Source organism: Poeciliopsis prolifica, unplaced genomic scaffold (assembly GCF_027474105.1).
Source record: "Poeciliopsis prolifica strain line A6 unplaced genomic scaffold, Auburn_PproV2 SCAFFOLD109, whole genome shotgun sequence".
Lineage (NCBI taxonomy): Eukaryota > Metazoa > Chordata > Actinopteri > Cyprinodontiformes > Poeciliidae > Poeciliopsis > Poeciliopsis prolifica.
Genome location: NW_026562484.1, coordinates 340,058 through 365,470, shown reverse-complemented (window position 1 = coordinate 365,470; position 25,413 = coordinate 340,058). Strand labels below are relative to the sequence as shown.

Below are 25,413 nucleotides of genomic sequence, written 5' to 3'. Positions count from 1 at the left end.
CAATCAATCATACCTGATTCCTGAGGTCCAAACATTTCAGCTTCTGACTGTTGGAGGCTTAAAGTCAACAATTATTCTCACGTTGCACAAGAAAATAAATTCACAATTATTTAACTTTATTGTCTTTTATTTCATTCTTTTACATTTCGACCTTTTTGGATGTAAATATGCTCCCATTTCCTCTGATGAAATTGTTTCACTGAGTGTTTGATTGCTGCTGTTGTGGGGGATGAACCTGCGTCCTGCTCGTTATCGTCTATAAAGAAAAGGTGTTTCCTCAAACGATGGAAGAGTTCGGCGAGGAAAACATGGCCGTCCACCTCGTAGGGCCTGACGTCGGTCTGCTCAGGCGTCAGGCGGCCGATGCTGAGCAGCTCCCTGAAGGCCTGAAGGACGCAAAAACACTTCAATGCCCCAGAAATTAACAGTTAAAGTCTACAGTCATTTTTAACTACTATTCCAGCCAAATCTGGATTATTGCTGCTTCTACCTTAAGTTTATATGAAAAACAAACCAAATAAAACCTTTTTTACTCCTGAAAACCCTCCAGGCTCTGATAGAAATACTTGCCAGTTGTTTTAAAAGCTTCATCTGATGATGGATTACAGCAGAAGTCAACCAATGTTCCCCAGGGTTGAGTTCTGGTCCAGTTCTGTTCACCTCATGTATATAAGAACTGCCTTTTGTTAGCAAACTCCTTAGAATAGGCAACAAAAAAGCCTTAACTTTAATATTAGGTCTTTATGAACAGTCTAATTGATTTAAAGTGTTATTAATATTTAGCTCCTATCCTTGTTTTCTTCTTATTTGGTTCCATTTCAGCTGATTTTATTATTTCATAATTTATCCATTTCATCTTCTCTGAGTCCTTCTGTCAGATTCCTGAGGGTGAAAAACGAGGATGGTTTCTAACCGTAACCCTAATAACGGAGGTTTCACCTGGCAGACCGGCTCCTCCAGGTGGTTCCCCCAGATGTAGATGTGGGTCAGAGTGGAGCTGTCGTTCAGAGCCTGGGCCAAGGACAGCAGGCCGCGGGTACCGATGTTGTTTCTGCAGACAGAAAGCCTGGAAAACACAAACTCAGATCCTCCAGTCATCCTGTCGGCTCCTCGGAGACCACAGAAGAAACCAAAACTAAACTGACTCACTCTCTGAGGACGGAGCCCTCGCAGCAGATGGCTTCGCTCAGATACTCTGCGCCAGGGTCTTCGATCCGATTGGACGACAGATCAATGACCTCCAGAGGGCAGTTTTCTTTCAAGACTTTGGAGAGATGCAGGGCGCCATCCCGGCTCACAAGGTTGCTGCAGATGAAAGGTTTGATTTTGCATCCGGGAAGCCTGGTGCTCAGTCAGGGTTTGTATCATAAGCCTGGCGGGCCTCCGGGTTTTACTTCCAGACTAAGCATTATTTTAAATTGAGCTTTTTATACACCAGAAACAGTAAAGATGGACTAAGCCAGGTTAATAGCTGACGCATTGAGCCAATAGGATGGTGGGTCTTGTAACTTTTAACATTTTTTAACACAGAAACATGGCGGGTCGCTGGTGGACTGACCTAACATCTCCACCAGGGGGCTTAGGTGGTTTTCTGTTCGTTATCTTGATCATTAGTTTCCAGACTTCCTGCCTGTCTTTTGTTGATTTTCTTCAAACATTGGCTTCCTCTCAAAGTCAGACGGACCCGTCTTACCAAACCTGTTCTGTCAGGTAAATTAACTGAAAATTGGTTGAAAAAACAGTCAGAAACTTCAGGAAGCCTGGAGAACTGATGATGAAGACCTGTCTATGTGTGAAAACATGAGGACCGGGTTTGTACCAGCGTAGGTCCAGGTACCGCAGTCTGTGGTTCAGCTTCAGGCCTTCAGACAGCCTCTCCATGCCCGTGTCTGTCAGGCCCATCTTACCTAGATGGAGCTCCACCAGGGTGCTGTTCACTGGAAGCATCTTCGAGAAGTGAACAGCCCACTCTTCCTGAGACAGAACCACACAGCATTCAGATCAGAACTGGAAACAGAACCTGCTGTCTGCTGGTGGGGAAGTTCCTACCAGGAGGCTGAAGAGCAGCGCCCGGCTCATGTCCACAGACCGGAGGGTGGTGTTGTTCTTCAGAGCGGTGCTGAGGTCAATCATGCTGTGCATTTCCTGGAGGGACAGAGGCAGGGTCAGAGGAAGAACCGCTCACAGTACCAGGAGGTTCTGGTCCACAGGAGGTTACCAGGTCGCACTCGCCCAGCTCCAGCTCCTGCAGCGTCATGTTCACCCGCAGCATGCCGGCCAATTTCAGGCCTCCATTTCTACCGATCTTATTCCCCGATAGCCTGAGAGAGAGCAAGCTGCTGTTACCCTGCAGGACGGAGAGAGATGATCACTTCCTGTTTGCTATTCCCACAGAAAACGATCACTTCCTGTTTGCTATCCCTTTATGAGTGAGGATCACTTCCTGTTTTGGACCGTGGTGTCACCAGTTCTGCGCCTGGAGGAGAAGATCAGCAGCAGACATTTATCTGACCTACCTGCAGGCTGCTGGCGAGAACCTCGGCTCCATTCGTCTCAATGTTGTTGAAGGTGAGGTCCAGAGATCGCAGCATCATGTCCTGCGCCTGCGCAGCAACACGCATGACAACGACAGCACGCATGACGACAGTAAGAGACATCACGCCAACGCCTGAGCAGGCCTCTCCTCTTCCTCACCTCTAGAAGCTTGGCCAGGTAAGCTGCTCCTTCATCACTGATGTTGTGGTACCCCATATCCAGACCTGTTCAGACGAAAACCGGTGAAAAACACGCCGGGTTCTGGTTCTGTGGATCCGGACCGGGCCGCTCACCTGTAAGGGTCGGATAGTTCAGGAGACATTTTGACAGAGCGAGGGCGTCATTGTCAGTAAGTCTCGGGAAGCCTTTCTGCTTCCTGTTTCCTGCTAGATTCAAGGTGAAACTCCTGCAACGAGGAATAACTGGAGCAGTTTTTCACAATAAAAGCTTCACATTTAATGCGTTACCTTCACTAATTATTAATATTAATATTCAGCTTTCAAATGGCCCCACTCACGATAAAGAGCACAATGTTACCTGAAGACAGATAATGACAGATAAACACTGCAGGCAAACCGTTTATCCACTGTTATTGGAGGCTATGCTAACCAGGCTGAGCATTCACAAAATGCTATGCTAGCCGCAGAGCAGAGGGGAGTAAGTCAGAGGAGGCACGAGCAGCCTCATGGAGAGTGATTGACAGCACCAAGACCCGCCTCCTGGCTCCGATTGGTTGTTTTAGCTTTTTTCAGATTATCTGTCTCATATTATGCTGTCCCATAATAGTTTCAACAGATATGTAAAAACATATACAGCAGCTTTAACAGTTAAAAGGGTTGTTGCTCATAATACTGATAGTTTTGTACACTTTACATATTTTGTTGTTACATTACATAAATATTTTGTAAATATATTCTGATATACTCTGAGTATAACTTTAACTAAATAATTGGAAATTTTACCAGAAATGTATCACCAGTTATAGTTACTAAGGAAGTACAAAACAAAAAAAGTTAGGACATAAGGAAATAAATAAATAAAGGAAGGAAGGATGCAAGAAAATTAGAAGTTAAAGAAAGTCAGTCAGTTCGGCTCTGATTAGTTTTTCTTCAACCAAATATTTAGCATTAGCCCCAGAAGCTAATGTCTCGTCTCGTTAAAAATTCACATTTCAGCCATTTTTTACCCAGGCTCAAACTCTCACCTTGTCGCCGTTGTTCTCTCTAAGTTTTCTAAAACAAACGGGTTTATAGTAACACCTTCATTGTCACAAATCGCTTTGTAACACTCGGATATAGTCTCAGAGGCGATCACTTTGGCCAGAAACGCCATGGTCATGGCAACAAGGTAGAGTTGCGTCACGCGCTGCGTCAACAGTTCAGGGTTTTTCCCGCCACTGAAACAAAACTGTTTTAAGTTTTAACTTGTATTTTTAGCTGCTGTGCTTATTCACTTGATTCCGTTTTGAATCGTCTTTTGAAATATAAAAACAACAATTTGAATCACACAGAATGAATGTATGTTAGTTCATTTTTTCAGTTTGATGTTTCTGCAGTTTTGGTTTAGTATTGACAGCAATGCTAAAAGCTAATGCTAATAATGAATATTTTTCCACTTCTATCGAAACAAATCAACACTGATGCATTTTAGCTTATTTCACATCGTTTTTATTTTTTTCTCATTTTTTATACATGACCTAACGCAGTTATTCTTCACAACTGTACAAGTAATGATGACATTTTGCAAAAATAAGACCAACTGAAAATGCTTTGTGTACAGCAGTTCTCCAACTAAACAAACACATTCTCTAACAGATGTAGAAACGATAAATAAAACTTTTCCTGGCCCTACTTCTACACAAAACATGGGAAAATAAAAAAGATTAATTTCTCTATACACTGATTATTCTACCCAGAATAAAGCTGTAAAATAACAATGAGATTGTTTCAGGTAGATGAAAATAAACAGAGAAAAAAATGTACAGGATTTAAACTGAAGCTATTCATAGTTAGGATATTTAGTTTGAAGCAAAATATTGCAAAACTTATCATGTCTTATTAAGTATTAAATCATGTTTTAAGGAGAAAAAAGCTCAAAAATATGTGAATCTCTTCCAGGAAGTCCTGGAAAAAAACACTGAAGTGCATCAAGTACGTAAAACATCTGCTGTTCTTATGAATCATCAGGAAATTGATAGAAGCACTAATTAAAACTTTTCTGACCTGCAGACCGGACCGGTACCAGCAGGATTCGATTCTCATCCTCTTGCTCTGAAACAGAAGCCATTTCTTCACTTCAATCTCACATTTTACTCTTGAATCGACAAATTAATGACGCCATCGTTCAGGAGGAAACCTGCTTTTATGTTTACTCCAATATTATTTCAAATTCAACTGCCGTTCTGCAGCTGGAAACGTCAAAGTTTCACCAGATTAAAGCCAAACAACCAGAAAACTGACTTTTTCTTTTGTATGCACCAAAATATATCCAACACAAAACAAAACTAATCATGCTAATTTACCCTGCAACTGAAAAATCTAAATCAGCTAAAAAATATGTTTTTACATAGTAATTTATGGAAGAACAAAACTTTAAAGATGTTCATCAGAAATAATAAAAAAAGAAGTAAAAATTAGTCGAAAGAAAAAGGAGTAGAATATTCTTTAAATAGGACAAAATGAGGGGTCAGAGGTCATTAATGTGATAATACGCTGTTAAGTGGTGAAACTGTTATCTAAACTGGTTCTGGTTGTTTTGGAAATGAAACAGTTCTGAAAACGTGAGGTTGGGTCAGATATTAGTCCAGAGTCCGTCCCGCCTCCGGGCTCACTGCGGTGGCGGCGGCGGCGCCTCGGCCGGGTCCACCGTCTTGATGATGATGATCTGCTCCAGGCCCGTGGCGGGCGACGCCGCCGGCCGCAGCTGCTCCACCAGCGCGTGCAGCGTGTCCGAGTTGATGGTCTGCTCCGAGTCTGCCTCGAAGGTCACCTGCTGGCCGGCGTCGGCGCTCAGCGCCTGGTGGTCCGGCTCCGTCTTGAAGTCCTGGATGATGGCGGTGGTTTCGGCGGGCGGGTCTTCCGTGCCGGCGGCGGCAGACGGGTCGGAGGCCTTGGGGCTCGGGGTCGGAGGTTCCGGGTTGCTTGGCTCTGATTCCGGGATGGAAACCAGACTCTTGTCCTGCGTGAGTTTGCTCTGAACGAAGGCCACCGGATGGCTGGAGGCCAGCAGGACAAACTGCAGAGACAAATCGCCATGGTTACCGTGTGAGAAAGGGGTTCCCAAACGGGATTGGCTGCTGTCTACAAACAATGCTACAAAATATGCAAAGGAACATTAATTTTTTTAAATTTATTATTCACTAAGAATTATGTCCATCTAGAAAAGGTGTGTCCAAAATGTGGCGCAGGGGCCATGTGTGGCCCTTGACCTGGTTTTGTGCGGCCCCTGACCGTCTTCCATCAATTTTTCCAAAATTTTTAAAAATGTTTTCCTATTTTCCCTTTTTCTTCACGTTCTCTACAGTCTTCGAAAGCTCTGCAGCGCCCCCTGGTGGCCCCAACTGTGAAAACACTGTTTAGGTGTAAATTAAGCCCCGCCCATCGGCTCACCGGCTCGCGCACGCTCCTTGTGTTGTCGCACTTCGTCAGCGTGAGCCTTCTCCTGATGTTTGATCATGTTCTTCACGCTGGCAAAACGGTTCCCACACAGCAGGCACTGGACGCCAGAGTTTCCATCTGGACACACACACACACACACACACACACACACACACACACACACACACACACACACACACACACACACACACACAGAGAGAGGAGAGGGGAGGGGGGCACATTTAGATACTTGATCTGGTTTCAAAAGGAAGAGAGTTGCATCTGTTGTTCTGTCTTCCTCGTTCAGAGCGGCATTGCGGTCAATCCTAATCTGAATTTACCTGGATGAAGCCTCCTCAGGTGCTTTTTCAGCTCAGAAGATGTCGCAAATTTGGCGTCACAGTTTGTTTGCGAACATTTATACGGAGTTTCGCCTGAAACAGGAACAAGAACAGATTAAAATAGTGTTAGCTCCGCCCACCTGGGTGGATATGTATAATAATGAGCTCCACCTGTGTGTTTCCTTGCGTGTGCGATCAGAGAGGAAGACACAGAGAAGGACATGCCACACAGGTCGCACTGGTACGGCTTCTCCCCGGTGTGGCGCCTCTTGTGGTAGGTCAGGGTACTGGACTGAGCGAACGCCTGGCCGCAGATGTCGCAGACATACGGTTTCTCTCCGCTGTGGAGTCTGCAGGGAAAAAACACATTAAAGACGTGAACATTCAGCCATTTCCTCCTCAGCTCGGTCATTTTAATGCAGCAGGATGAGAACCTGATGTGTATTTTGTAGTTGGACGATGTGGCGAACTTGAAGCCGCAGCGTTCGCAGGTGTACGGTTTCTCCTCTCCATGGTGCATCCGGCGGTGAGCGACCAGCTGGCACTTCTGGGCGAAACATTTGTCACAGTTGCTGCAGGTAAACGGTTTCTCACCTGGAGACAAACAGGTTTAAATGTTTAGGTATTTCAAATGAGGAGCTGGGAGATATTTCATCTGTGTTTATCCTGCAGATTTTTCTCTTTTTTCTGTCTTTTCCTGTATTTCCTGTTATTTTCTCCTGTATTTTCCTGTTTCTCTGTCATTTGCAACTGTGTTATTGTCTTGTTTTTCTCTCCTGTGTCTTGCTCACCTGTGGGATGCGCAGGTGGGTCTTGAGTTGCGTGGCCTGCCTGAAGGTCTTGGAGCAGAAGATGCATGAGAACGGCTTCAGGCCTTGTGGATCTTCTCGTGGCGCCGCAGGCTGCTGATGTCTTTGAACATCTTGTTGCATTCGCTGCAGGTCAGCGACTCGCCCAGCTCAGTCCGTCGGTCTCCCCGCCCTCCGCCTCGCGCTCTTCCTCAGTTCCCAGTCCCCGCTCTCCTCATCTTCTTCCTCCTCCATCCTCCTCCGGCCCCGCCCCCGGCCCGTCCCCTCCCTCGCCCCCGGCCTCGCCCGCGGCCCCTCCTCTCCTCGCCTCCCCGCTCAGCCGTGGTTTCTTGGCCGGCAGCTCTTCTTCTCTGGACGGGCTCCAGTCGGCTGACGTGTCACCGAAGTCGGCCGGCGTTTCGCCAAGTCCTTCACGCTGCCGTCCGATTCGCCGGCAGACAGATCTTCTCTGGGAGTTCCTCTTCCTCGGCCGCGCCCGCTGCCTCTGGGCCGCCCCCTGCCTCTGTAGCTCTGGATCTTGGCGGTGCCGCTCGGCTCTGGCGGCTCGCCGCTGAAGCTCTTGGGCCTCCTCCCTCTCTTCCTGCCTGTCGCTCGGCCGAAGCTCCGCGGCGTGGCGGCTTGTAATCCACGTCGTCGCCCAGGTCCTCGTCCCGCGGGTCGAAGTCGTGGATCTTCCCTTCCAGGCCGTCCTCCTTGAAGTCTCCGACCACGGAGGCGATGGACAGGGGAATGGGGGACGGCGGGCTGCTGGGACTCGGTGGACAAGGCTCCGCCTCTTTGTCCGCGGCCGACTGGGACGTCTCGCCGGACTCGGACCAGGGGACTTTCTCCAGGTACTTAGTGGCCTCCGACATTCCCAGGAAGACGGCGGCTCGGCGCACGGCAGCCTGCCTGGTGCTGAAACCACAGAAGAAGAACAGGAATCACACAATGAATCAGATTATTGAAATTATTCATGAATTTACTAATCGACTGTTAACTGGAGAATACCGAATAAAAATACCTCTTGTTGAAAAATCCATAGTTAAGCCAAATGAATTAATTACAGAAACATATCTACATTTTGTATTTGATGTAGATATGTTTACTTATCTACAAAGATAAAACCTTCTTTGTTTGTAAATATGTTCAACCAAACTCAAGTGATCATTTTATCTTCACCTGGTTCATTCATTAAAGGATTTCAGTGACATGTTTATTTCCTTATTTAAAAAAAGAAATTTCTTATATGTTTAGTTGCACATTTTAGTCTGTTTCTAATAATGTACAAAAAAGCTCTGAGTGGTTAAATAAAAACTGTTTTTTTTCATATTAAATTTGATTACAATCGACTTTTTTCCGTAAATAAACGCAAATGACAGAAAATATTTTTAAAAATTTTTATTTAAATTATGCCTTCTGTGAGACGACCTGAACCCAGAGTCCAAATAAACGGAAGCTATAAAACAAGATGGCCGCGCATTGGTTGAAAATTAATCTAATTTAATCTAATCTGGCTGTGCAAGTTACTCAAAAGGTTGTTGCTAGGTCACCAGAGAGTGAGTTAGTTGATGCCACCAACTAACTCTGCCTACATCTCCCAGAATGCCATGTGGTTCGGGATCAGAGTTCAGTGAATATACTAGTTATTAGCTGACATTGATCTTGTGTCTATCCTGGTATTGTTATTGATTTATTGCCCAGCTGTACCGAGGCGATGTGTGCGTTTCTTTTGCGTTTTGTTTCCAGGTGTGAACTCGGCGCCTACCTGCTCAGGTTCATCTGCCCGGTGTAAACGAACTCCAGAAGCTTCTCCAGGGAGTAGCGGCTGACCTTCTCCGGGTCCAGAGTCGTGAACTCTTCGCCCTTCCGCCTGGACAGAGAAATAATCGCTGAAGGCTGCCAGAATGTTGCGGTGAGCCCTGAACTCCACGTCTTTCACCATGATGGTGATGTCACACAGGAAGTCCATCTCCCGCTGCTGATGCAGGCGCTGCAGGAGCAGCCGTCCGTGGCTGGCGAGCTGAGCCATCGATGCTGCTGCTGCTGCTGGAGGGGCGATTCAGAGGACCGGGTCAGCTTTCACACGCTAACAGGGACTGAGTGACTGAAACACGCTAATCACACTCTGAGATCACGTCACTGCAAAAGGAAAGTACACCCCGACTCTCCTTAAGGGTTTTACTTCCAGAAACGTGAAAATGCAGCATGTAAAGGGGGTGTACTTTCTTTTTCACCTTGACTGTCAGTTTGAGGAATGAAATGTGCTGATTGGTTGAGACTCAGAGTCACCGCAGCTCTTTCTAACTTCCTGAGGGAAAGTACTCTGGCTCAGAGCACCTGCCTCCTTTCTGTCCTCTCAAACTGAGCCTGCCTCTGCTGGGAGCTGCTTCCTGTCCACTGTCGCCACATGCTTGCTCAGGACGGTTCCTCTTTATTTAAAGGAACTCGGCTGCACTGAATTACAACGGAGATGAAATCAGGCTTTATGGACCCGGAGCTGAATGGACTAAATATAGAAGATCAATAAACCTCATGTTGTCACCTGGTTATAAACCCATAATGGTTCCTCAGGGGAACCAGTGACCTGCAGCCAGTTCATACTGGAAACCAGTCCAGCTTCCCTTCAACAACCATCCATCACTGTTATTTCTATTAACTCCAAATATTGATTTATTACTGATTAATTACACTCTCCTGCCCATGAATAAATATTATATTTGGGTGCAATAAAGTATTTTTGATTAATTTTTATTATAAAAAGTTTTTATTATATTTCCTGTAAACAAAACAAATACAAACACTGAAAAATAACTATTAGTTATATCATAGGGCTGAGATTGGTTAGCTCTACTATGCAAATAATAATTTAAAAAAAAACTTATGCTTATTTAAAAACAAGAGAATGAAGTATATTTGACACATGTTTTAAATATATTTTATTTATAGATTTAAAAAAAAAAAAGATTCATAAGTGTTATTTTTGGCTTTTTTGGACTTAAAATAAGTAAGTATATAAATATTACTACAAATGTACCATTGTTTTTTAAATGATTATTATTACATTATTTTTAAATGTCAGTTCAGATAATGATTTTTACAAGATATTTTTAATTATGATATTGTTCCTATAATAGTAGTCATGACGATTATTATTGTATTATACACAACAACCACTATTATTATTATTACTGGATTTAAATATTATCACTATTGTAAGTATTAAAAATGAAACAAAAGTTTGAATAATAATTTATGGCTTTTTGGAGACATTTGAGATAAAGTTAAAATTTAATTTAATGAATATATCAGAAAATAGAAATACAGTAAAAAATTGTTCAATATAGAACAAAAACGTTTTTTTCTTATTTAATTTTATTATACTTTATAATCCATCAATGTTTTAATTATGTTAACAATTCATAAAAACACCAACAAATTGATTTTCCTTCCTAATATAAGTTGTATTTTTATTTATTTTATTTTAGGAGCTTTTTCATTATTTTCTGGAGCAGAAAATAACGAAGAGTTTGATCATGTGAAACAATATAATAAATGACCCAATAAAGATAGAAATATAGAGCTTTTACTAATATCACCTCACTATTTCCTGACAAGCAGCAAACTTTGAATAGTTCCTCTAAAAAAATAACTTATTTATAAATTATTATTCTATGCTTTTTGAAACTTTTAAAATAAGCACTGAGTATATTTAGGTCAAAATTGAGCTGAACTGATTTTTCTACACAGATAATAACATGAAGTTTAAAGCAGAAGGAAAAGTCACCCTTAGTGTTGTTTCCAGTGAAGCTTCAGTCACTTTCCCCTCCTTTTCTCTGCAGAACCCTGCAATGAAAGCGACAGACAAAATAAACAACAATCATAAAGTTCATCAATAGTCTGAATATTAATGTATTATGCTGATAAAGGCTTGAAGTCTGCAGCTCAGACAGGTGAGCTGAAGAAGCAGATTTTGGAAAATAAAAGCTCCCTCTAGTTTTCAGAGCAGGCCTTTAGCTCCAGCTAATGCTAACAGCGGCTGTACATCCTCTTTAAATGACCTCTGCGGGCTGTTTTCTGCCCAGCCCCGGTTTAGGTGAACATTTCCCCAGTTACATCCAGTAGAGAGCCTGTTTGCCCTCCCCAGCGGTCTGAGCGGACCGGATCATCTCCCAGACCAAAGCTAACTATTTTCGCAGCGATAAAAAGCGCGGAAAACATTGAGCTCTTATTTCGAAGGTTTGACGGTTTTACAGGCGGGGTCGACGTAAGCGGCCACAAAACCCCGCAAACCCATTCATTTCACAGACGCACCGTTCAGATATGGCATCAGCCCATTCAATTTCATTGCACAAATTCGTTATTTTTAGTCCAAAGCGACGGATTTAAAAGCACAAAAACTACCTTCTAATATCCGTGATCTCCAGCCATTAGCCACGTGATTTTGAATGTCTCGCGAGACATGACTGTTCAACAAAGATGTTCGACGGGGTTGAGATGATTCCCGTCTCTCCTCGATTAGAGTCATGGCAGTCAAGAAAGGATTTAATTCTTTGATTTTACCGTATTAACGCTAATAATCAATCAGCTCTGGAGTTTTAAAGTAAAATAGACCGTTAATGTTTAACACAATTAGAACATTATAATTGAAAACTATTGGATTAATCCTAGAAATAAATTAAATGTTGTTAACTCATATAATTAAGGTTGGTCAAAGAGTTATTGTAGATACTGATGGCTTTGGGCAGGAAGGATCTCCAAATAGAGAATGCTCGGGTTGTACATAAGTTTCTTGAAAATATGACAAATGGTAAAAATGCCTTTGTGTTTATTTCCCAGCATCCCAAACCCATTTATTCATTGTTTACGTGTTGAGGTCATCTTGTGGTTTGTCCAATATTATGAGTGGGATCAGTGCTGAAAATGGATGATGGATATTTAATTCTTCCATGTGAATTAGGACTTTTGAGCACTCATTCACATGATTTAGCACTTTCTGAAAACAGATGATGACCTCTGACCTAACATCGCCAGACTGGTGGCATTCAGGCATCCCCGGTGTCTCAGGAATTTTATACTCATCTCACACATCCAGCCACAACAACCACACTCTTTTGACTCTATCAGTGTACACTACATGGAGAGAATTAAGTTTTCCTGTCAGAGTAATGATGAACCACACAAAGCAGAAACATGCCTCAGAAAGATGAGATGAGAAGATGAGATACGAAATGAACACAAGTCTTCATTCCAGGGCTGAAGTGGCTCAATGTCAACCCAGGTTCCCCAATTCCAGCTTTGTTCTTTGTATTTGGGAATTATTGTATTTTTGAACACCTGATTGTTTCAAAGTTTCAACCATTTGACCAAAACCGTCGCTGTCCACTGTCAGAAACTGGTTTGGATGATTTGGACCAACCCAGGAAGCCTCCATGAAGAACTCCATAAACTGGAAGCAACAGGAACACCAGCAACAAGGTGTTCCTGTCAAGACACAACACCAGAGTTTTCTATATCATGTGTTTAGGATGTAGAGAACTTTGGACTGCCTGGATGGAGTTTCCCTCTTGGCTGAATTACCTTCAGAGTCGCTTCTTGTCAGAGGGACATTTCTTCCACTCCTCACCTTCAACTGACAAATGTCTAAGGAGTTTCCATTTGCTTCAATTCACCACGAACTCCTCAGTGGTATTAAGATCTGGGCTTTTACTGGGCCTGTGGATTCCCCAGTTCTTTGTGGTTTTGCTGGTATGTTTTGGCTCATTATGTTTCTGGGTCCAGTTCTGACTTCATATTTTTATGGATATTTTTCTCTGACACATGTCAGCATTGATAATGAAGAAGGCCAGTGAAGCCCTGAGCTGTTGGACTCACTGCCTGAGTCTGACCCAGTGGGTCTGCTGTTGGGGGTTTGAAGCATCCGGCCCATTCTGCCGGCTCTTTGTGGATTTTGGGTGGTAAACAGAAGAAGTGGTCTGGATGGATGAGCATCTGTTAGGTATTGGACTTGTTTTTGGTTCATTGAGAATTTTAAGTGAGTTATTGACTAAGATTTGTGATTCCAGATGGGGCCATCAAGCGGTTGGTAGTGTCGCGTGTCCTTGAGTTGTCTCAGGGTTTCCCATAACAATAGTTGAACCTTGTATTCTGGGTAAAAGATGATGTTCTTCAAGTTATTTTTCCAGGTTTGGTTTCTCTGTTTTTAAGGCTTTGGGTCTTCCATCCTACAGTGATGGTATGAGGTTATTTTTCCATGTTTGATTTATGCCTAATGTCCTTTGTCCTGCTGCTCAAGTAATTCTGTTTTCTTCTGTCCAAACAGCCTGGTTACAGGCTGACTTCAGCCTGTTTTTCTTCAAGAAGAAACATTTCCTTCTTGTACATCTCCTATAATCTTTTCCGTCAGCTTTCAGATTGTGCAGCTTTTGACTTTCTAATCAAGATCAGCAACAGTCTGCTTTGTTTTGGCACAGCACTTTAAGTCTTGGAGGACTTCTTTAAGTATCTTGCTGAATGGTTTTAGGACGATCAGGTTTGTAGGACATTTTTCACACAGTGTATGTAGAATGGATGAGTTTAAAAGTCTTTTCATACGGATGACTTCTTCTTCTTGAAGGACTTGGACAGACGTTTAGAGCTCACCATGATGTTCAGACTCACTTCACCAAACTAAACATCCAGAGGTATCAGACGGACTCACATTCTCTACTACAGAAGATCAGGTGCTGGAATGAAAGAGTTGAGACCAAAGCAGCAACCAGAAGACTTTATTTATCCAGTTTTTGTAGAAACTAAGAAAAGATAAATGATGCAAAAGGAAATTTAGTTAGTTTTGAATAATTGTGTGATTGATTTATTTTGATAGGTTACCTCTGGCTTTATGTACCTTTTGATTCACTCAGTTATCAGTCAGATCCTCCAAATGAAACAGTCTGCTGAAAATCATTCATCTTCACTACGACTCGCTCATCTGAGGCGCTGCTGCTGGGGGAGATTTGAGATCAAACAGCCAGAAAAGGCCTCACCTGGTTCTGGTTCTGGTTCTGGTTCTGGTTCTGGTTCTGGTTCTGCTCTGTTCAGCTTGAGTCACTGCATCTCACCGAGCCAACAGAGCTGGAGGAGATGAGACGGTTCTGCTGGTTCCCTTTGTCCAGACTTCTCAGGACTTCTGGTTCTGCATCTCCAGAACCAGAACCGAACAGAAGCAGAGTTCCTTTCAACCCAGACTAAAGCCCCACCTGCTTGGAGTTGCTTTAGAAACATAATAATTGAAACATTAATCAACATTCTGATGTGTAACGATGGGGCTTTACTGAATTTAATGCTTCAGTTGTTGACTTTGTGTTTTTATTATGTAAAACTGCTTTGCTGCTGAAACGCTGGTAAACCTGACTGTCTGAGCCGCTCATCAAACTGTTCAGTCCCTTCATGCAGAGTTTTCTCCTCTGTTTATGGGCGAACCTGAGTGTTGGGGAGAAGATGGTGCATGGCGAAGCTCTGGGGCAACTGGGGCAGGGGGACTGGGAAGTGGGGAGGGGATGAATGAAGGAAAAGATCTGAGGATGAAACAGATCCTCAGATTTGTTTCATCCTCAGTATTCTTCAGTACAGATGGAGATACAACCAACCGATCAGCGTGACTGTTTCATCAGAGAGGAGTGGATGGATGGATGAACAGATTAATGAACAGATTAATGGATGGATGAACAGGGCTCACATTTCTGAACTCTAGCTTCCCTCTAATCATCGGACATGAAGGAACTTCCGGTTTGTTTGTCTCCCTGTTCCCGCTGCAGAATCCACTCATTCAGGGGTAAACAAATAACTTCACCTGTAATGCGTGAAGAAGGAAGCTGATGCTGCCTCCAGGGGAAAACCAACATCTGCATGAAAGACACAACATGACCACTGAACCTGATGCGCTTCCCTTTTCAAAATAAAAGTCACAAACGTCATCCTGATGGTTCACAGCAGGAAAATCAAAACAAAGCAGTTTTCTTTGGAAATACATCAGTTTGAGTTGTTGAGTCACAAAAGTGTTTCTTTGAAATAGAAAAATGCAGAATTTTGAATGATTAGAGCATCAGATCATCTGGTTTGTCTTTTTGTGACAGAGAAAACCAAAACATACCAAAGATTCTCAGATAAAACATTTAAAATATTAGATATATTTTACTTCTGTTAAAAATGAGAAAAGACAAACTCAAGTGTTTTCTTTTATGTTCTGTTCCTGCTTGAGGACATTTTTATTTTAATAATCCAGCCAATCTGAAAGTATTTTAATTTCATTTAATGACATACAATATATATATATTTTAGATGATCATAATTTATTTTATTATAAAATAAAATTTACATCATTAAATAACGTTTCAACAACTCAAGCTCAAATAAATATTTAATAAAAATGTCTATGAATCAAAAGTGATTTATGTTTTCTTTTTTTCCTTTTTAAATTCGTGTCAATTTGTTGAAATAGAAACGAAAGCGGATCTTCAGCTGTCAGACTCTTATTTTGAAAGCAAAGCCACCGGAAGTTCCGTCCCGGCAGTTTCGCTGCAGCTTGTCTCCGGGAACCTGGAGGTTGTGGTCGCGCTGCTCGGCTCAGTCAGAGCAGCAGCTGCTGTCGCGTCGCTTCTCATCAGCAGGGTAAGCTTCGTGTCTGGACCCGCTGGTTCTGTGTCATTTTGATGGTTCTGTTTTCCTGGTTCTGCCTGAAATGGACGCTGCTGTGGGAGAACTTTGCTGGAGTTTGTTCCTAATTTGTGGAGCTTAATTGGGAAAACGCGCCGCTCTGCTGATGAGCTTGTTTATTTATTTATTTGTTTATTTGTTGTTGTGTGGAGGAATCCCTCTTCCTCCTCTTCCTCCTGTGTGACCCAGTGAATTAAACGTGTCGGTTCCGACCGGTTGGGAACGGGTCGGACCTGTATGAGGTTGTGTCACCACCCGGTGTGTCACTCCTGCTACAGCAACGCGCCTCTTCCCCTTTTTACCCATTCCTCGGTGCAAACCAACAGAACCACTTCCCCTCCGCATCGACCCATTCACGGTGTTCAGATGGTTGGAGCTGCAGTCAGTCCTCCTGCAGACCTCCATCTTGTTCTTCACATCTGCAGAAAGTGGCTGTTGCTCATGTTGAAACGCTTTGCAACACTGGGCTGAGGTTGCTGAACTAACTGCTTGTGAAGCAGACAGGAAGTCAGAAGCAGCAGAATCACTGGTTCTGTTGAAAGGTTCCGGTTTTCCTCACCTGTAGGATTTTAAAAAGTTCTCCTTTGGCTGCTTTGTCACTGTTTCCAGTGCGACAACCAAACATTTTCAGTCCAGTATCCAACCGTTTTTATTTCCGGACCAATTCCAGTCCAGTTCTGGACCATTTCCAATCCAGCACTGAACCAGTTCCCCGCTGTTTCCAGTCCAGTTCTGGACCATTTCAGTCCAGAAACAGTCCGGACTGGACTGAACAATAACAGGACTGGACTGTTTTCTTTTCCAATACCAACCCTTGTCAGTAGTGGACCATCTCCAGTCCAGTACCAGACTGTTTCCAGTTTCATTCTGAACTATTTTCCAGTCCAGACTTTCCCAGTGAGAACGCGGACCTTCCCGTTCTTTGGGAACGTGGACCTTCCCGTTCTTTGGGAACGCGGACCTTCCCGTTCTTTGGGAACGTGGACCTTCCCGTTCTTTGGGAACTCGGACCTTCCCGTTCTTTGGGTTTCCAGCTCTACCAGCTGATTCTGTGCGTTGACTCTGGATTTTTCCTCTGTAGATCCACAGATTATGTTTTGGTCCAATATGGCGTCTCATTGAACTAATCCTGTACAGATGAGTCCCTTAAGGGAAATGCAGTTTACTGCTGCTCTGCTAATGGACCAGTCTGGCTAATGGGTTCCATTCCTCAACAGGTAGGATACTAGGAGTCTTGATGGCTTTTCCAGTCCTCAGGATGGTGGGAGTGCTGGATTGACTTTGTGGGTGTGCGCGCTTTGGCAGCGGCCATAAAGCTCCAGGAGATTAGCTACACAATGATTATTAGGAGACAGACCCAGGAGTTCTGGTTCTGGTAAACCTGGTGGTGATGCAATGAAGCAGCAGCAAGAAGGAATAATTATAAATAGTAATAATTAATAAGTAAAGAGGAGTTTATGAAGGTCTCATCTGTTTCTCCTCTAACTGTTGGTTTCAAATCGTTGTTTTCTGGGCGAAACATTGAGACTCTAAAAGCTGATTGAACAGGTTTCTCTCCTGAGTGAGACATGGCGACTGGACTCGGTGTTAAACAGATTATGCTGCTGCAGAAAGGTCGTGTGCTTTATCTTTAATTTAATGTGTCAGTTAAATCAACCCTCCAGATCAGCAGCCGCTTCCTCTGATCTTCATCAAACCAGAATCTGAAGCAGCTGCAGGTCATTGTTTAAACCAAAAATCATTTTATTTAAGGGCTTATGGTCTGCAGATACTGTCAGAGAGGAAGTTTCTCAACTGAGTGAGATTATAAACTCCTCCTATCAGCAGCAGCCTGGAGTTAAATCAACATAGGAGGACAAACACAAAAAACCTGCCAGACTTTATGAAATCTTGGATTGGACTGGAAATCAGCCTGAAATTAAATATTAAAAACAGATTTTCTAACTCAACCAGTTCATCTACTACTGCATAAAGACTGGATTATTTATCATAAAAATGTCCTTTTGGCCTTGAACAGAACAGAGACGGTATATTTTTGTAAGCGATTAAGAAAAAAAATATGCGTTGACACAGAAAATGGTGTAATATGTCCACCAGGCCACTTGGTGGCACTGTAGCACAGCCACAAAACGACATAGAAACTACAGGAAGACACCATTTTTATCACTTGTAACAATAATTTGGAAGAGATGGAGCTTCAACATCATGGTTTAAAAACATAGATCCTCTTCCTTAAACTGTTGGCCATAAAATTGCACAAATTGGAATTTGGAAAATAAATTTGCTTCATCAAAACATGCCAGATAAAAACATACTACAATACCAACATAAAGTGTTTTTTTCATCCATATTGAAATGAGTGCATTTGTCAAAACTGCAACGGAAACGTGTTTTCATATCACACGAGTCACATGATCCACACAGGTGAGCTGTGAAAGCTAAGCTAACTCTGGTGTTGGGTTAGATTGGACACCAAGCGGACCGGAGACCGCTCCAGAAGCAGGATGTAGTCCACACACAGGGCATTGTAGGTAAATAGGACCAAAACAAACAAGGCAGAGTTTTCTTCAATGGTTTTTGTGTTGTTTTCTTTATGATGCAGCGCCCCCACAGGTGAGGAGGGGAACAGGTTTTTCAGTTAGTTTGGATTGTTTGACCACAGCAGCAGAAAATGTAACAAATGTTGCAGTTTTGTATCTACTGTCTGCCAGACTGTCATGCATGAAACACACTAAGAGTCAAAATCCGACACATTTGGAGGAATCAACACTGAAACACTCAGCAGGATGATCAGGCCTTCTTTCCTCCAGAACCGTCTCTGCTGTCTGTAAGGTTATTATCCCTTTGATTGTTTAATTTTACTACTAATCAGGTATTTATGTTTGGAAAATGTAATAATTTAAAATGACTATTTCTTTTATTTCAGCTCTTTAAAGTTAAAATTAGCATTTTTTAGCATAAGATTGTCTCTTGAATGTGTCTGGTGTAAACTGAGGTTCTCCTCAGTTTGTTTTCTCCTCAGCGATCATGTCTCGGTGAATTGAACTCATAACCAGTCTGTTGTGCTACTGGTTTGACTGGTCAGCGCTGATTCATTTTTGTGTCATGCAGGAGATTAAGATCCTGTGACAGAAAACAAGAGACACATGATTCCTGCATGAGACCTTTCTGACTTTACCTTAATCAGGCCACGCCCCCTCAGCGATTACGCAACGCTGGCTGAGCCAGAAGCAGGAAGTGCAACATCAGCTGACTGTCGATTTTAGTAACTTCAGACGCCGAACCAGAAATTAAAACATCCTGATAACTGATACAACACACTGTGGCTGTGAGGGAAACCATCTTCAAGGTGTTGCTTCATTTCATTGCTGTTTGCAGACATCTGTTTTCCCTCAGCATTTCAATCTGGAGGTCTGGACTTTGACTAGGCCGGTGCAGAACTTTGATTTTTCAGCTATCTGAAAGAAACAAACCGTCTTCTCCATTCAGAAGCAGCTTTGAAAACCTGCTGACATATTGCATTTCAGAGCAAAGTTCACCACTTCAGCTTCTCCAAGCTGTCCTGTCATGACCTTTGACCTTTAACCTGCCAACTGAGCAGGAGCTCTTGTGTTTTTAGTAATTTTTCTGAGCATTGATCGGTCTGACCTCGGCATAAATAATTTCTTCTTCTACTACTTTTATTAATTCTTCTTCTTCTTGTGCTGCTACCTTGGAAATGGCCGCCCAGGCCTTCCCAGATTGTCGCTTCTCTCATATCATAACTGGTTGTTTTTGTAGATTTGGGGAAACTAGGAGAGAAGAATGTAAAACTGCACCGAATATGAAGTTAGTTTCTCGTTTGTAGGTCAGGAAGTTGAGCGGTTTGCTGTTCATGACGTCTGTGAATCTCTGTGGCCTTTAAATCGTCTTCATGCTTCTTGATTGTTTCTGATGTTGAAGTTCAGACCTGTTGATTCTGACTCATCCTTCATAACCATAATTAATGCTGTAAATATTGTTTTTATCACTGATTTCTGTGGATGTTTCAGTTTCTCCAGTGAAATTTGAGCATTTTCTGTCCAGACTTTGTTCTGAAAATGGAACCGGGTTCGTTGAGCTTCTGGGTCGCGATGGTTGACCTCGTCTTGTCTTTCCAGTTCACACGGCGAGTTTAAACGTGCGCTACGCCCCTGAAGCATGAGAACATCAGCTTCACGCCCACAGGGTGTCGTCTGCTCCAGGTTTACTGCCAATAATTTTCAGAAATCTGCAAACTCGTCTTACAGAGTGAAAAAAATCCCAGATCATTAAATTCAACATTAATCAGTTCGAGACATTTTGCAGTTTCTGTTGCTAAATGAAGCAAGACGACTAAAATCATGCAAATTTAGGAGGAATAAATAAGATTTGGGTTTGATAAACATGTCAAGCAAATCATGTTTTATTAAAACACAATTTGTTGAATTAACATAAAATTTCTTAATGTAAAATCAATATTATAAATCAATTGCATGTTAATTCAAGCAAATTAGCTCAAAATGTCAACATCTCATCAGTACCTGAAATATTTTCTATCATTTAGTGAAACAAACTTATTCGTGGATTATAAACCACATAAATGCAAATTATTCTTCCATTTACTTTTGCATTTCATTTTTTCAATCAAACAACATTTTTGAAACCCTGGTTGCAGAATTTCGTCATCTTAGATTCGGTTGTTTGCTTCTGCACTCAATCCGCTATGAAAGTATAAAATCTGACTCAAAATGGTTCCTTCCCCCGTCAGATCTCAATGTTGAGTAAGACTGATTTAATCAGTTGCTTTAAACTTGAATTTGACCCATAAAGAAGATCTAAAGATTAGAGTGATTGCTCAGAGCTCCTCCAATCTCATAGATTAATGATTGCAAGCAGTGGAAACAAAAAGCTGATCTGCACTCTTAAGGAGGCGAAAAGCAAAAGCACAGAAGATATTTGCAACAATGAAAATATGTTTTTACTGAACCATTCCAGTGTATGAATATATTTGAGCCTAGCAGTAAATCTTTCTGCTGCAGAAACCGGAGTGAGCATTTGTGCAGCTGCAAGCTGCTGAAACATGTTTATAAGTTTGTTGAAATTTGCAGCTTCCTGTTCAGTGAAACCACACACTGAACCGTGGGCTTGACCAGCTTCTCTGCAGAATTGCACCACAAACACACATGCAGCTGCCCCGACTGTCCGCCAGGGGGCGGTGCAACGCCGCAGTTTCCACCTGCCTGTCTGCTGTGATGCAGTAACTTTCTGTTTTCTGCCATCTGGTAACATTAGTTGAGGAAACTGTTTTGTCTGAAGCTCGTTTTGTATTTCTGTGTTTTTCTCTGAGTCATAATGAAGCAGATTTCCTGCAGAAAGCAGAACAAACCAGCAGCCCATGATGAAAACATGATGTCAGACTCAGTGATGGATCATCCGCCCTGAAAACACCACTTCCCTTCCTTGATTAAAGAAAACAGGAATCGTCTCAGGGTTTTTCAGCTTCCACATAAATATTTGTCCTGACTAAGTGTCTGCGTTCCTAAGAACTAAAGGTGTTGAGAGGTTTTAATGATTTTTTAATGATTTTATCTTCGCATTATGGAGCTACTGGAGCTAAATGCTCTGTAATGAGCAGCCTTAGCAGAGAAGTCAATCTGCTGGAGATCCGGTTTTATTTGATTAAATATTATTTATTTTAAATGTTAATTTGTTGTCAGTAAAAATATAAAGCGGCTCCTGTATCTTTGTGGTTTGTCTGATAATATTAACCGACCACATATTGGCACAGCAGCTCAGTCAGGCATTTTACACGGCACAGTGACTTTTTTTGTTATTCTGTAAGTTCTGCAGGTCTGTGCAGCTCAGCTCTGAGAAAATCTGTTGAAACAATAAAAGTCTACAGCTTTTTACAGCGTTTATCTGTATATGTTGGAAAACAACTCTACATAAATTACAAGTAAAAACAAAATATTTACTGAGTATAAGATGTGTAAGATAAATATTTAGAAGTGTTATCTTTTAAAATCTTTTTATTTCAATTAAAATTTTGTAATTCATACAATAATGATGAACTAATATAACTCCATTAGCTAAAAGAAATTAAAAGTTAAACTAAACTCTTGCTCAACAGAAATGTCAGCACATCTTTGCTAGCATGGTTTTATGTTAAAACAAGCTAGCTAGTTGCTAACTAGCGTTTATAAAAAATTAGCTTAGCAGCAGTATGGTAAAATAGAGAAAGTTGTTGCACCATGTTTTAACCTTTGACAATCATGATAGCAATGATTCTCAATCACTCCAGTTTTGTCAATTACACCAAAGTTTGAACTTTTTAGCTGGTTAGCAAAAGTAAAACAAACTTCATTCCAGCTATTCTTATTTATTTTCTCTCTATGGATCATAATATGCTGACTTCCCATCTTCCCAACCAAAAGCAAAGTTTATGGTGAGCTACATTTGTAGCTATGAAATATGACATTCCTAGTTTGAAAAATCAGCTTGTAATGTTGTTAATGAATGCTTTTAACTACATTACATTAAAATTTTGTTAAAATTTAAAAATTAACATTTATTTCCTCAATTATTCCTCTAGTAACAGCAAATAATAACAGCTTCACTAAAATTTGTAGCTTGTGGGAATGTAGCAATGTTGTGTTAGCTGCTCCGCTAGCTGCTCTGTTAGCTGCTGTGCTAGCTGCTCCGCTAGGTGCTCTGTTAGCTGCTGCGCTAGGCTAGTGAGCAGCAATGAAAGCACTACAAAGTTAGTGATCTTGTTTCTTTTTATTTTTTGGGGATTTCATTATTTGGTTTAACCTTTAGCTAACATGATGAAGTTGTGCTAATTTGTTTAATGGAAGGATATTTTGGAGTTGAGCTCAGGCTTTCATTGCTGGGCTTGTTGTTGTTTAGCTCGACTACGTGCCTTGTAAGTCTGGATCTATTCTCATGAAGATTTCAGTATGATTTTTGTTGTGTGTGTTACATTTTTATAATTATGTTATGATTGAAGCACCTGTCAGTGTAATGGAATGATATTTTTCCGTGGAACATGTGCGAGTCCACATGCTAACACATTCCTGTGTTCCTGCCTGCGATGACTCATGAAAACACGTCCAACCCGGTGATTCACCTGCGTCCTGCTCATTAGACACCTTCTACTTTAAGTCTGAAATAGTGAAAATAAAATCAATTTTTCAAAGATTAGTACCCAAAAGACATCTTGAACAATTTTAAATAAGAATTTTGGATTAGCTCAGATTCTTTTTCTCACTTAAGAATATAATTTTTGGGGAGGAAACCAATATCATGTTGAGTTATGAAGCCAACACTTCTGCAGCACTTTTGTCGTTTCTAGTTTAATTTCGTAAAAACACCAACTGAAATGGATAAACCATCATAAATATGCAAACAAAGGTTACAAAAATATCCCAGAACATTTTTCACTGACTGATTTCCTGATAAGATAAATGCAGAAAATAACAGCGTTCTTTTTCTGTCAACATAATAATATGTTACTTTTGGCTTTCATATTATATTAGTAATATTTTATTATTGGGAGTGTTCAATAAGGCTTAGCTTAGCAGCTACCCCACCCTGACATTTTGCACATATCTTTATCTATTTTTGGCCTTGTAAATATTCAAAGTAGTTGTTTGTGTGTCTCCTTGCTGCTTTGGGAAGGTTAAACATCAGTTTCTTGGTCAGAAAATGTTGGTTTAGCTGCTTTGCGTTGAGTTTTTGTGGCCTCCTCGTCCAGATAAAGACACAAACTGTGCGATAGCCGCGGTTGCTGGAGTGTGGGTGGGAATCCGAATGCTTCGGTCCTCCTCTGGAATGTCAACAATGAGTTCTCACAAACGCTCAACCCTCCAGTTTCACTCCGTCTCCATTCCAGAAGATCCAACAAGTCCAACCTGTTCACAAAGTCAATGTTTATCCAGACTGGAAATGACTGGAAACACTTAAAGAAACATTTATTTTAGTGTCAAGTGTTTGGACTGAGACATTAGCTTTATGTATAAATCTCTGCCAAATATATCTGATCAATGTTTTCTCGTGTTTTGATACATTTAAAGTAAATATATATATTTTTGTTAGGTTTTAATGTGAGTAATCTTGACAAAATGTTCAAATTCGTCATTTGAAATAATAGTAATTATATAATTAAGCATGATAAAAGCTCAGCCATCATGTGCTAACATAATGTTAATAGTATTTCTGTGTGTAATGACTGACAGCATCGCTGCGCAGCAACACGTGTTGGTGAAGTGATGAACGTTCTTGCTGTGTTTGCAAAAGTTTTAGGTTTTTATGTCGGTTCCATTTTTATAAACTGATCAGATGTGTATTTATTATTTGTAACGTGGTTAATTTCATAATGTTCAATTTAAAGTATTTATTTGGCTCAAAATGATGCTTGAAAACATGAAAAGATCTGTTGGAAATCATTTTATTCTATTTGGCAATTAATCAATCAAGTTAATTTACGTAGCAGATTTCATCAACAAGGCAGATCAAATTGCTTTAAATCATAAAAACACAAAAAATATTAGTCAATTATTATTGACTAATAATTCAGGACCCAGTGACAATCAAAGTCATCAATACACATCAAATATGTTGGTTAATGTTCCATTTATTATGATGCAAACTTAATAACATTTGGGTTTAAGCCTTGATTGACAGGAACTCAGTGTTTCGGCTGTTGTTCAGTTTTCTGGAGGTTTGTTCCAGATTTGTTGTTTAGCATGTTTGGTGAAACTCTGGTCAAAGATCAGGAAATTCAGACCTTATTGTCGATGTTTTAGTGAACTTTTAACAGCAGCCAACAAACCAATCAACTGAAACAGCTAAAAATGCAAAACTGTCCCCGTTGCTCAGGATTTGGTCCACAAGATGTTATTTGTTTCTTGAATACACGAATCAACACATTTTGAAGCCAGACCATTAAAACACTCAATAATCGGCGTGACGTTTATGGCGTCTTGCATGACGGTAGCATGTTCTGACTTTAACATGTTGGCATCAGAAGAGGATTTTCAGGGTTCAGCAGATGATCGTCGGCGGGTCTGGCTGGGTGTAGTGGGACCAGAACCAGCGTCTGGAGGTAAAACTCTTCACTGGTTATACGTCTGAAATGACTCTAAATTATTTTTATTTTCCATTTTAATAATTATTAGACATTACCAAACGACCAGAACCATGGAGCAGGGAGACAGTTTTGAGTTTTCCATTGTAGTTTAGTTTTATTGTGATTGTTTGTTTATTTAATTCAGTCGGTTTCAATTAGTTTTTGGAGTGTTTGCTAGTTTTTATAACTTAAATACATTTATAAGCTTAATAGTTAAGCTTTAACTACTAATTAACTTTGATTAACTGTTAACTGTGGATGCCTACATCTCCCAGAATGCTGTGCGGTTCAATTACTATTCTGTATGTTGAATATTGAATATTCTATTA

At 41.3% G+C, this 25,413-nt stretch overlaps 1 protein-coding gene and 1 pseudogene across 3 annotated transcripts; both read right to left on the bottom strand.

The window, feature by feature from the left end:
- Positions 1-63: 63 nt before the first annotated feature.
- LOC129354372 (leucine-rich repeat-containing protein 34-like) lies at positions 64-3,887 on the bottom strand. Of its 3 annotated transcripts, XM_055023857.1 has the most exons (10): positions 3,740-3,887; positions 2,829-2,941; positions 2,695-2,759; positions 2,517-2,603; positions 2,219-2,347; positions 2,050-2,145; positions 1,820-1,974; positions 1,150-1,305; positions 940-1,066; positions 64-386 (listed from the first exon to the last, which is right to left on the bottom strand). In XM_055023857.1, the coding sequence occupies exons 1-10, from the start codon at positions 3,871-3,873 to the stop codon at positions 132-134; spliced, it is 1,317 nt and encodes a 438-aa protein (XP_054879832.1). In that variant the 5' UTR covers positions 3,874-3,887; the 3' UTR covers positions 64-131. The 3 variants fall into 3 exon arrangements, with proteins under 3 accessions (XP_054879832.1, XP_054879834.1, XP_054879833.1); XM_055023859.1 differs by lacking the exon at positions 2,829-2,941 and having other exon boundaries at positions 3,740-3,885; XM_055023858.1 differs by lacking the exon at positions 2,829-2,941 and having other exon boundaries at positions 2,695-2,828; positions 3,740-3,884.
- Positions 3,888-5,127: 1,240 nt separating this feature from the next.
- LOC129354375 (myoneurin-like) lies at positions 5,128-11,709 on the bottom strand (annotated as a pseudogene).
- Positions 11,710-25,413: the final 13,704 nt, after the last annotated feature.

Bases quoted from the DNA above. Each gene is read 5' to 3' on its own strand.
- LOC129354372 (XM_055023857.1), bottom strand. From the start codon at position 3,873: ATGACCATGGCGTTTCTGGCCAAAGTGATCGCCTCTGAGACTATATCC. The intron at 1,067-1,149 runs GTGAGTCAGTTT...TGTGTTTTCCAG, and splicing joins GAGGGCTCCGTCCTCAGAGA to GCTTTCTGTCTGCAGAAACA. The intron at 387-939 runs GTGAAACCTCCG...TGCGTCCTTCAG, and splicing joins TGGAGGAGCCGGTCTGCCAG to GCCTTCAGGGAGCTGCTCAG.